At 51.9% G+C, this 11693-nt stretch overlaps 5 protein-coding genes across 5 annotated transcripts; 4 read left to right on the top strand and 1 right to left on the bottom strand.

Moving 5' to 3' along the window:
* Positions 1–154: 154 nt before the first annotated feature.
* Positions 155–1728, bottom strand: P174DRAFT_446570 (uncharacterized protein; the record flags this gene model as incomplete). Its single annotated transcript, XM_024828599.1, has 4 exons — positions 155–894; positions 1183–1303; positions 1346–1447; positions 1526–1728. Coding segments are annotated over 4 exons (783 nt in total), but the record flags the coding sequence as incomplete, so codon positions are not given.
* A 1659-nt stretch (positions 1729–3387) lies between these two features.
* On the top strand, positions 3388–7095 carry P174DRAFT_446571 (ARM repeat-containing protein). The gene is given in 18 exon segments (XM_024828600.1): positions 3388–3837; positions 3866–4070; positions 4140–4314; positions 4528–4637; positions 4672–4790; positions 4827–4989; positions 5049–5213; positions 5240–5286; positions 5334–5370; positions 5418–5619; positions 5727–5860; positions 5933–5968; positions 6052–6150; positions 6184–6298; positions 6320–6334; positions 6366–6542; positions 6562–6740; positions 6763–7095. 18 exon segments carry the CDS (start codon positions 3784–3786, stop codon positions 6900–6902), a joined length of 2172 nt encoding a protein of 723 aa, XP_024676816.1. The 5' UTR covers positions 3388–3783; the 3' UTR covers positions 6903–7095.
* Positions 7096–7136: 41 nt separating this feature from the next.
* Positions 7137–8254, top strand: P174DRAFT_516629 (uncharacterized protein; the record flags this gene model as incomplete). Its single annotated transcript, XM_024832360.1, has 5 exons — positions 7137–7707; positions 7748–7926; positions 7976–8075; positions 8144–8211; positions 8238–8254. The coding sequence occupies exons 1-5, from the start codon at positions 7298–7300 to the stop codon at positions 8252–8254; spliced, it is 774 nt and encodes a 257-aa protein (XP_024676817.1). The 5' UTR covers positions 7137–7297.
* A 462-nt stretch (positions 8255–8716) lies between these two features.
* P174DRAFT_446572 (glutathione S-transferase family protein) lies at positions 8717–9726 on the top strand (the record flags this gene model as incomplete). The annotated part of the gene is made up of 6 exons (XM_024828601.1): positions 8717–8885; positions 8996–9100; positions 9136–9293; positions 9323–9402; positions 9426–9478; positions 9520–9726. Coding segments are annotated over exons 1-6 (718 nt in total), but the record flags the coding sequence as incomplete, so codon positions are not given.
* A 263-nt stretch (positions 9727–9989) lies between these two features.
* Positions 9990–11482, top strand: P174DRAFT_483634 (cyclin; the record flags this gene model as incomplete). Its single annotated transcript, XM_024830750.1, has 5 exons — positions 9990–10289; positions 10351–10432; positions 10487–10615; positions 10671–10998; positions 11053–11482. Coding segments are annotated over exons 1-5 (1196 nt in total), but the record flags the coding sequence as incomplete, so codon positions are not given.
* Between the last annotated feature and the right edge of the window lie 211 nt (positions 11483–11693).

The raw sequence follows: 11693 nt of genomic DNA on the forward strand, positions 1-11693 counted from the left end.
TTTATCCAGGCCGTAACCTAAGCCCTAAAAGCCCTGCTGTAACCGGAAGTTTGATGCCTCAGGCAACAATGAATCTGTTGCCTAAGTTTTTCGCAACTGACCGCATAGAAAAAGTCTATGACATAATGCTACCAAAGTAGAAGAACGAATGTGAGACAAATATACGTAGGAGGCTTAAATTAGCTCGAAATGATAAAGGAGTATGATATCCCACACGCTAGTAACAATCGAACGCCCGAAAAATAGCGTGAAGCTGTACAGAGATCATGACCAGGTAGTCCGCAAGGTCGTAGAAGCATGAGAAGAAGAAGGTGATAACAAGGCCAAAGAAGGCTCCTAAGGCATTACACAGCACCAGAATGAGAAAAATGTCCCACATCGCCCGTTAATGCATAAGAAGATCAACTCCGTTCCCGCTTTAGATGTATGGTATGTAGAAATACAATACAATGATTGGAGATCTGAACGACCACCTATGGAAAGGAGAATAACAGCGCTGGAATCCAACTGACTGCTGCATCGGTGCAGTGAAAGTACTCAGCCTTCACGCAGGATTTCATACCCGTCGCACCTCTCGACGAGGCTTTGATAGTAATCCACCAGCACTTCAGGCTGGGGTACAATCCGCCACTCTACGCGGAATAAAAACTCTAACTCCAGAAGAGCCAACTCCGCCATGCTGATACCTCCCACGCGAGCATATGTCTTGTTAGTCCAGAAACTGTCACTGAGACCTTTACTGGCGACGGTCGCACTAGCAATAAGAAATCGGTGAATAGTCAGACTCGAGACGGTAAAGGCCGGATAGAGAGCGCAGAGCCGATCGATGTAGTATACCATGCTGAGCAAGATCGGAGGCGACAAGGTGGCGGGTTGTAAGCCGTTGAAGATAGTCTTGGACCGAAATTCGAGGTGGTGATCGAGAATGGAAACGCGTCAGGCGTCCGTTATTCAGCGGTATCTTGTCGTTGAAGCGAATCAGCTCCATCAGCATGCTAGAAATCAAAATGACGATGTCCCGCGGATCAGCCTGATCAATAAATCTCCGGCAGATATTTCACGTCACGGGCTTGGATGGCCGCAGTCGCTTTGACTGACTGCCTTCAAGGTCCAAGTCCCCAGAGCCGTCCCGCAAGCGAGGCGTCCACGCCATGATCATTCGGGCTGTTACCGTTGTTGGACCCTGTTACTGATGGGGCGGGGCATTGGAGGAGGCCAAGTCAGGCGCAGTAGCGGGGGCAGGGCCGGCGCCTCTGCCGGAGCTGGGGGGCCCACGCTGGTACTGGGAGGAGCCACCGACAGGCTCAGTATCCGTCAGACGATCCAGAGGAATGGCGGATTAAACAGGCGTAGCGACCGCAGGAATAGGAGTGGCGGACGAACACGTGCTATTTCCGCCCCAAAGGTGGTCAGCGCGGCGGACATGCGGGCCGCGAGGGAGAGTCCCCTGAGGCCCCGGAGGCGAAGCTTCAACCGTATGTCGTGTCAAGGCGATCGAAGTTCCTCATGGCCAAGCGGGAAGAACGCGGACTGTAAGTGACTACTGGACGCAGGAGGCTGACGAGCAGGCTCATAATGATGATGACGAAGATTATGGACTGCTGTTACGGCGGCGACGGCGGCTGTCGTGGATCGATGAGAAAAGGAGGAGAGGTGAGAAGGATGAGAGAAAGCGTTGGAGGAGAAGAGGACGAAGGATGGAGGGCGGACGGAGACGGCGATTGGAGACTAGCATGATTATTTCCGCCCAACGAGACCACCACGTGGGCGGAAGATTGCACGACGTGCAACGGGAGCTGGCAGACGCTGCGAAACCTTGTGCTGCTGCTGCTAGGGACGACGGCGTGCACAGACGCATCATGATTTGCAAAGATCAGACTCTTTTCAACAAAGAGACTGAAGTCTGAGGTGGAGGGTTTCTAAAAGGGCGAAGATACGTCCTTGGAAACCCAAATAATAATGATGATGGGTTAGAGTTAAAGCGAGTCGTAGAAGTTTTTAAGGAAAAGGAGGGGAACACGGGACTCGGTTTCCAAGGCAAAAAATTCTCAAACAAAAGAGTAAAAAAGCTTAAAAAATATACATAATATATATATTTATATGAAGCTCAGTCAGTTACAAAAATACGAAGACTATGGCCATCTCCCAGACACACAAACTCCTTCACACCCATCTCCAAGAAAACAAAGAATAAAGGAGTAGCCAAATTCTGCCCAATCGAAAGCAGCCTGGAGCGCCTGGGCGGAAAGATTGGAGGCACTCTTCCAGTTCTTCTGGTTACCGCTTTTACAAAAATCGCACCGTCAGCCGGTCGAATACGTATTACCAGGGGTCCCACAGTTGGGGTGGTCGGATACTTCGTAGATTGATACTTTATGGATTATTAAAGGTGTTGATGGCGCTGATTGCCGTCTTCTGACAGGCTTGACATGTCTCTGATCAGATTCTGAAGTCTTAATTAACTGCCCTGGATCTGATGTCTAGCGGTCAGGTTACCCTAACTCAGGTACCCTCTCTGGTGGGCTCTATAACAGGTAGTTTAGAGGCACTTAGACAGTTTAGACCGGACGGACCTACGACAAAGTACCTGAAGACTCCTACTATCTACTACTCAGGCAGATAATGACAGGCGTTCGTAGCTATTTGGTAGCCATGACCCTATTATGCTTCACTTGGCTTCACTTGGAGATGGGAGATAGTTTCCTAGGTCACATGGATGGCCACAATACTCTCGAGCTCCCAATCTCCGCACTCGGCGTTCAAACCATGTAATGATCACATATGATTTGATCATGGCTGAGGATGAACTCCCTAGATAAAATCTTCGAACATATCTCCATATATACCTATTGAAAGAGCAAAGATCAAGAGCAGCATTGAAAAACTACAATCTTCTCCGTATGATAATTTGGGATGACCCTACTCCGTACATAAATTACAATGGATGCTCTGACTGGCACCTGATGTAACGTAATGCAATTTTCAGGTCCACTTTGATCCACTAGGTAAAAGGTAGGGCTAAATCAGTCCACAAAGGCCTGAGTCATGTGATGCTCCCTTAGTTACCTAATATTGTTTGAATATATATTACGTCATGTGATATTAAAGTCATGTGACATCACGTGCGTGAGACCCTATTCCGCAAGCAGACGGCACTCTGGGATGCTAGAAAATACAGTAGTAGGATTGTAAAGGCACTACGTAGGTAGGTAGTAACTACATAGATAAGGCCCATGATGTAGACCAAAGGAAAGTAATAAGAGTGCTGTCAGGCTGCTGTAAGAGCTGTAAGAGTGCTGTAAGTTGGTACTGGTACCCCATATTCCGATCAGTTACTCGGACCGCCAAGCTCTCCCCGACTTCAGCGACATCAGTTTGCGAATGGTCTAGAAAGATTGTCCGTTGATGAGGGTTCACCTGTCATCGCAATTCAAGGCTCGTACATACATACTTATCCCTCTTTCCTCTGTTTCCTTTCTCTTTCTCTTTCGAAGCGAATTTATTTGTTTCAATAGACTTCTTATTGATTCGGTTCATTTCATCGCATCTGCTTTATCCTTATCAATTGGTAGCACACCGCATCAGACCCCTCCTGGACCTCCGCTCTCGGCTTCCGTCGCCTGTACTCCACATGAGCATGATATCGATCAAACATTGATTTTCAGATAGCAGCGCTCTTCGGCTTGTTGCATCGAGTCGGCCCCGTCCCATTGTCGATTGTCGCCAAAGAAGTCAAACGGATTCGTCTGGCGGCGGCGGCGCGGCGGCGGCGATCTAACCACTATGACGCGCACTTCTACACCTCCCACCCTACTCCAACTCCAAAGCGCAGACTCGGTATCATCTCAAGCTGCACTACTCGCAGCTGAAGAACGAAATAATTGGTCATGATCAGCGCAAAGAGATTTATGTCAAGCGGGGAATCATTCCGGTGCTCACCAAGGTTCTCACGTCACGGAAACTGAGCGGGAAAAGCGTTACGGCGACGGTTAAAGAATCGTCTGGTATCAAGTCGGAGGAAGACGATGCTTGTCTACAGGCGATCATCATCCTTGGTAGTTTGACTCAAGGTAATTTCCAGTGATTCGTCCCAACATCGCCAGTAGTGGTCACCATTACTGAGATCCTAAATAAATCAGGCGGCCCAGCGTTCCTTGCGCCCATCCTCGCCAGCAATACACTTCCAACCCTCCTGTCATTTCTATCGTCTCCCAGCTGCCCTTCCTTCTTCCGCCTTCCCATTCTCCGAACGCTCAATAGCATTGCAGATCGACTACCATTTGCAGAGTCAGCAGAAACTGAACAAGGATACTCGTTTGGCCGAACTGCTCTTTTCTAAGGAGCATGTGGGTGCTTGGCTCAGATCATCGGGCAAGATTATGCATCTTATCAGGCACAGGCTTCCATTGAACTGGCTGCATCGTTGATTGGGAAGTTGTGCACCGAGGAGGCTCACAAGACTGTCCTGGCTGACTCGGGGGTGTTGGATGCTCTTGCTGTCAAGTCGCCTCGTTTGTAGTCGCCCAGGGGTTCGTTCTGCCTGGCGCAGAAGAAGCATGTCCAGGAGCCGGGCGCATTGGGATTCTTGCCCCCTCCAGCACCTCCCAGTGCCAAGCTCGCCTCCAATCCTTCGTGCGGTCACGGTGATTATCGAGCACTCCAAGTGGCGAGCCGAACATTTCCTTTCGTCGCCGGGTATTGTGACTGTTTTCCCCAAGCAGTTACCCGAATTCGCGCCCTCAGACATCAAAAAGGGCCCCTGGGGGTCAACGTATTTCTCCGGTTCTGCCGTCCCCCGACATGCCGGGATTTAGCCCCCTTGAGAGTCTGCTGCCATCGGTTCCATTATCTCCCTCGACGGCACCGGCGAATGCAGCCAATTTCCCACCTTTAGGTCACCAAGGGCGCGCCGTCGCCCCAGCCACTCGTTCCCCACATCCTTCTCGCTTTTTGAGTCGACATCTTCCGACGACGATGAGAATTGCATTCGTCCCCTGGCTGCTTTACATGGTTCGCCGCGGAGAACGGCATGGTTCGCTTGATGGCAGCTCGCCTCGTCACGTCCTTTTTCCGTCTTGGCCTGGCGAAGAAACATCGCGTCTCCCTGCTTTCCTATCTGTTGATCCCGATCCTTATCCGAATGCTCGACAAAGACTATGAGATACCGGGCGATGACATTGTCGAGTACGGTGGCTTGATTCCCGCAACCGCGCGTGTTAAGGAAGGAAGCCCCTGGCAGTACTCGCAGCTCTGGTGATTGACGATCAGGAATTGCAAAAACACGCCGTCGATTGGTGCGCGATTAAGCGATTATCGCCAATTACTGGAAAGAGACCTACAATCCGATTCACGAGAATACCAAGCCCAATTGTGGCACCCAGACGCCGACGAATCTGCTCCAAAATTCCGATACGCAGCCACTAGAATGTTAGACTTGGACCACCCGGGTTTCTCGCCAACTCATTGTCATGTCATGCGATATCGGGAGAATTATTTTGAAGGCACTTGCAGCTCTTGTTCCTTTCAGGATGAATATCGTAAGCTCGTGTGTGAGAATGGAGTGGTGCCATACATCATCGACTCTCTCAAGCCTTGCCCTAGCGAGCTGCCAGTGGACCCGTCGACTCTCAAGGAACACTGCCACGGATGGCAATCCCACTCCGACTCTCTTGGCCGCTTTGTGGTGCTGCGCGAATGCTTACTCGCTCTCGTGAAGCGTCTTTGAGGAACAGTTCTGATCGATGCTGGTGTGCAGCTCCTCTTTTTGTTCTGATCCGTCATCCTGATATCGAAGTCCAAATTGCTGCGACGTCTGTAATCTGCAACCTGGCATTGGGATTCAGTCCCATGAAAGAGGTCAGTTCTTTATCCCCTTTAGGGCTGACACTAGATTTCGACTTGGCAACTGACCCAAGTAGGCAATTATCGTCAGCGGATATTCTCCCGGTCCTATGCGAGCACGCGCACCGTCTCGCCGAACACAAAACTGTCGTATCGAGTCATTGTGGGCACTGAAACATGTGTCCTTATAATTCTGCCAACGATGTTAAGATCAAAGATTATTGGACGGCCTTGGGCCTGGGTGGATCAAGCAGATTATTACGCAGGACCCTACAAGTGCCCTTGCGAAACGGGGAATTGGAAGGCGACGTGGACAGTAGTGCGGCGGCGGGTATGAGCGAGCCAATTCGGCCGGGGAACAAGTCAACCTTTTGAATCCGGTTGAGGATTCGCAAAGCCGGGGCGAAGATCTCAAAATGACGGACACTCTGCCTGCGTCCAAGATGAGCCTGGAGATGTTTCTGCCGGATGCGACCAGGCGGCGAAAGCTCGTGTTGAATGGAGATTTGGACCAGACCACACAGGCTCCGACAGGATGATATCGCGGTGCAGGAGCAGACTTTCGACTTGCTGCGTAATCTTGTATGTGGGTCAGGAGCATCGGAGATGATTGACCACCTCTTCAAGGAGATTGGGCAGGACCTCATCCTCGACGCGCTGGCGGACAAGCTTCGACCTCCGCACCATCAATCTCCCACACCGTCGGGAGTCCTCAGCAAGCCGTGCACTCAACGTTCCCACCGAGATCCTCGTCTCGGTCACATTTGTCATTATCCATCTTGCCGCGAGCCTTCCATGGCATCGACAAGTCCTGGTGTCGCACCCAACCCTTCTGCAACATCTCATGTGGTACTTTAACCACAGCCACCGAGACGTGCGTATCAACTGTGTCTGGGTTAGTCATCAATCTGACATACGAAGACGACGCGAGCGACCACGATGGCTGTCGCGAGCGAGCCTTCAAGCTACGGTCCCTTGGGGTAATAGAGCGGTTGACAAGCCTCCTTGATGACCCTGACCTTGACGTGCGAGAACGCACAAAAACGGAGCAGAGCATTTGATCAGTTCTTTGACGCAATCATAGCGATTGTGTATTACTTGACTGTTTCGTTGCTACTGGTTTGCTGTAGCATGGGCATTACCAGGAGACTGGATACAGTGTCCTTGACATGGGTGGGTGTTGGAACGTTTGTATAAAATGCATCATCTACAAAATGTATTGTCCTCAACGCAGCTGTTTGACTTGAATATAATATGAAGTTATCACATATACCTCAGTCCTCTGTGCTTTCTAATAATGATGCTTGCGTGGCTTATCTTATCGGTCTGCGGTGGGGATTCAATGATCCAACGACGTCATATCACCAGTTGGCTGCGGTCTAAATAAAACCCCAGGAAGCCCATGTTCACTCCCTAAAAGCTCTCTGCTTTACTCAGATAAAAACAGTCTCATAATATGGCACCAGTACTGCATCATTCTGCGTGCACTCTCCCTCCCGGATGCCTCGAAGGCCAGCCTCTCAACCGCAAACCTAGGCTCCGGCTTCACCAGCACGGGGTAATTCGAGCCACCGTCCCCACCGCAGACGGGGCAGGCGAGAAAAGACGCCGGTACTTCGTCAAGACGTCCGCAGACGGCCAAGCCGCAGAGGAGATGTTCCGCGGCGAGTACGAGTCTCTCAATGCCATCGCCGACTCAGTGCCTGGGTTCTGCCCTCGAGCACTAGCGTGGGGACCGCTGGAAGCGCAAGACAGCAAGGGCAAGAGCAAGGGCTTCTTTCTCGCGACCGAGTTCCTCGAATTAGGCGCTGGTGCCAGCGCCGGTGGCCGGCGGACAGGCGAGTCCCTCGCGCAGCGGTTGGGCAAGTTGCACTCTACGCCTGCGCCCGCGATCCCGAGACGGCAGGCGCGGTTCGGGTCCCCGTAGCGACGTTCTGCGGGACACGAAGCAGCCGAATCGATGGCGGGATTCATGGGCGGAGTTCTACGCGCAGGAGCGGCTGCTGACGGTGTTGGAGACGTCGGAGAAGCGGAATGGGAAGGATGCGGGCTTGCGGGAGATGGTGGAGCGGACGGTGGGCCAGTGTTGTGCCGGCGTTTGCTGGGGGATGGACATCTGGGGTATGATCGGGAGGGGAAGGGGAGGGGATCACGCCGGTGGTGGTGCATGGGATCTGTGGAGTGGAATGCGGACCGGGGGCGGATGTGGGCAGTGGGCGTAAGGAGGACGAGGGGTGGCGAGGTGGTGTATGATCCGTCGGCGTGCTATGCGCACAGCGAGTATGAGCTGGGGATCATGAAGATGTTTGGGGGGGTTTGGGTCGGCGTTCTTCGAGGCGTATCATCGCATCGTGCCCAAGACCCGAGCCGGTGGAGGAGTATGAGGACCGCGTGAGGTCTGTACGAGCTGTAAGAGTGCCTTGATTTGCATTGTTGGAGCTTTGGCTGACTTTGAAGGTATCATCACCTGAACCACCAATGCCATCTTTGGGGCTGGATATCGATCGGGTGGCGGTATCGATTATGCAGAAGCTGCTTAAGAAATACGGCGATAGTTGAGCGTTTGTCTCTATTACTTCTAGATTCTCGATGTATATATAGAGTAGAATTATCTGATAAGATTCATGATTTATCCATCAAGCATCTTAGACCTATCAATTTACCCGGCTTAATTATCTGCGAGGGCTTGATCTACTAATATTGGCCACTTATAAGATTTCACCTTTTGCAACGACGAATAGGACAAAATCTGGAGTAAATCTTGATATGCAACAGAATCTCGTTATGGCATCATATCTGAGTCAGCAGATCTCCATCAAGGAATCAACGAAATATAAAGCCTAACGCCGTCCCCTGTCCCCAAACCCTGCTACACGACTTCTGATTGATCTGGAAATACTAGGCGCTAGAAGTTCCTAAAACAGCTACGATGCCTTCCGTTCCAGACGCCGAGCTCTATCCCGAAGCCAGTGGACCAGCAAAAGCGCTGGTCGACAGGCATCAGGCGGAGCAGCCTTTGAAGCTCTATGCGGGTGGTTTTGTCCGTAAGTCTTTAAACCTTTTTATTTGCACTGTACAGAGCTGATCATCAGCAGGTTTGGTACGTACAAGCGTAAAAATAAGTGACTTTTAAACTGCCAGCTAACCTTTGCAGTCCAACGTGTCTGGCTTGCTCTGGAAGAGAAGCAGATCCCTTACCAATACATCGAGGTCAATCCCTATCACAAGCCACAATCACTTTTGTCCCTGAACCCGCGGGGTTAGTCCCCACTCTCGCTTGTCCCACGGGACAAGGTGACGGAAATGGCGTCAAGCTCAAGCCACTCTACGAGTCGAACATCATCCTGGAGTACCTCGAAGAAGCTTATCCCGACCATCAGCCGCGTCTGCTTCCTACAGACCCCTACGAGAAAGCCCGCGCGAAAATCTGGATGGATTTTGTAACGACCCGGGTGATCCCGCGTTCCATCGCTTCCTGCAGTACCAGCCTCAGTCCCAGGACGAGGACGTGGCTGCTGAGACTGACAAGGTCCGCCAGGAGTTTCTGGACCGTTTGAAGGAGTGGACCAGGGAGATGCATCAAGAGGGCCATTTTTCTTAGGGGATCAGATCTCACTGCCTGATCTTGTGCTGGGCCGTGGGCCGTGCGGCTCTGGGTGTTTGATGAGTTCAAGACAGGCGGTCTTGGGATTCCTGCTGAGAGTCAGGGGAGAGCAGATGAAGCTGTCTGGCAGCGATGGAGGACATGGCTCCGTGCTGTAGAAGGCAGACGGAGTATAAGGGAGACAACTAGTGAGAAGGATCATTACCTCCCCATCTATCAACGCTACGCGGACAATACTGCCCAGAGTGAGTTGGCAAAGGCCCACAAGAGCTGGAAGGGGAGTGCCATGATTCCAACCACTTGTGTATATACTTTATATGAATTCCCAACAGTTCAGATGACACAAATGCTCTCATATGTTCTCAGCAAGAAATTAGAAACAGATACCAGGATCCATCGGATCATAATATAGTCTCGTCAATCGTACCAGTTATTTGAATATGCAAACAAATGCGGAATGAACATGTGACCCATATCACGTGACAATCCGCCAATCATGCGCAGCCAAAGATTCAATCGCATCCATTGCGCATCATCCTAGGTCCCGGTACATTTACCTATTTTTTACATTCTCTAACCCTGGCAAGACAAGAAGATTCTTCCGCCAGCAGCACAGGATGGCTTCGGAGAAGAAGGATGACCCGACACAGCCGGCTGGAACAGACCCGTCTCTGCCGGAACCCCCTGCCATCCATCCGTCCTTCATCCAGGTAGCCAAGCCTTATATCTTTGAACAGACAATTCAGAAATGCATCGCGGCCATGGGAGTCAATCCTCTGCGCGAGGAAGCTCTGCGCTTGCAGGGGGTGACATGGATCGACAACGTGCGCCGAGCGCTCTATCTGTACGTCTGAATGTTTGAATTATTGAACACCACTGAGCAAGAATCCTTGCTGACTCGACAGGCCTATTCGCACCTTCAACACTGCTGTGGTCTATTATCATAGATTTCGCCTTATCCACCCCGACACAGAGTACAATTATATGGTAGTCACACCATGCGTTATTCTGCATTGTAACTAAGCTGACTTGACTGCTCAGGATGCCGCTGCGGCTGCTCTATTCACGGCATGCAAGATTGAGGACACCCTTAAGAAGTCCCGGGAGATTGTATGCGCTGCGTACAACCTGAAGCTCCCTCCATCAGAGCACATGTCTCCTGACAACCCCGTGAGTTCCCGTCATCTCTCTGGCAACCAGGACCGACTGACATAGTTCTCATAAGGTTTTCGAAGCGCATGCTCGAGGTATCATCGGCCTCGAGAGGCTCATGCTTGAAGCGTCTGGCTTCGACTTCCGGACCCGTCACCCACAGAAGACTTTGATCAAACTAGCCAGACACTATGGCTTGTCGCCGCAATCCGAGGTCTCCAATCTCGCCTACCGCATCTCGCAGGATCTGTATCGAACCTTTGCCCCCATCAAGCAGACCACCTCCACCATGGCCTTTTGCTGTCTCGAACTCGCGGGCCGCCTGCTGGATCAGCGTCTGGAGCCCGTGGAGCAGGGGTCAGATTACGAGCAATGGCGAACGAGCCGCGAAGAAGTAATGGGTGGGTCTCCTGCCTTTTCTCAAAGTCCACAGAACAACCAACGTACTAACAAAGACCAAACTCTCTTTGACCTGCTCGAGTTATACACACACAACCGCAGCTCGACCACCGTCGGCCACACTTCCCACTCTGATCGATTCCTCACAGTCCGCATTCCCCTGAACAAAGAAGCAGAGCCCAGAAATTACGTCGGTACACGCACTGGTTCGAAGACAGCAGAGATTCCAAGCGCTACCAATTGGCGGGAGGACGGCAGGGATCGCCACGCGCCAAAAGATAGAGATGATATGAGGAGAGAGAGGAGACAGAGCAGCCGCGCCCGCGGTGCACCCACTCTACCCCCTGTCGCTGCCAACGGGGAGAGACCCAAGCCGGGAACGCGGTCGGGACGGGGCTGTGGCGCTTCATGCTTGATTCGGAGCGCGCAGAGGCGAGAAGCGCGCGTCGCCGAGTACTTCAAAGATCGAAATGGGAGGAGTACGAGTGTGGAGGATATTGAATTGTCTTTGGACAGGAAATCACGAGCCACACTACATAAGCGACTATACCCGCGTACTGTTGGGCGCCCCTCGCAGGGGATCGACAGCTGGTTCGAGCCTTCTGGCAGCTGTACCGGTACTCTGGCCGATGGATCTGTTAGCCCGCCTGCCGCAAGATTCATGATTCCAGCGGAGCACAGCACGCTTGGTGTGAGA

This window comes from Aspergillus novofumigatus (genome assembly GCF_002847465.1).
Source record: "Aspergillus novofumigatus IBT 16806 chromosome Unknown P174scaffold_35, whole genome shotgun sequence".
NCBI lineage: Eukaryota > Fungi > Ascomycota > Eurotiomycetes > Eurotiales > Aspergillaceae > Aspergillus > Aspergillus novofumigatus.

What these genes read in the sequence shown, in the direction of transcription:
- P174DRAFT_446571 (XM_024828600.1), top strand. Translation starts at nt 3,784, where the DNA reads ATGACGCGCACTTCTACACCTCCCACCCTACTCCAACTCCAAAGCGCA. An exon ending in CCTTGGTAGTTTGACTCAAG is followed by an intron (nt 4,071 to 4,139) that starts GTAATTTCCAGT and finishes TAAATAAATCAG; the next exon opens with GCGGCCCAGCGTTCCTTGCG. An exon ending in ACGGGGAATTGGAAGGCGAC is followed by an intron (nt 6,151 to 6,183) that starts GTGGACAGTAGT and finishes GGTATGAGCGAG; the next exon opens with CCAATTCGGCCGGGGAACAA.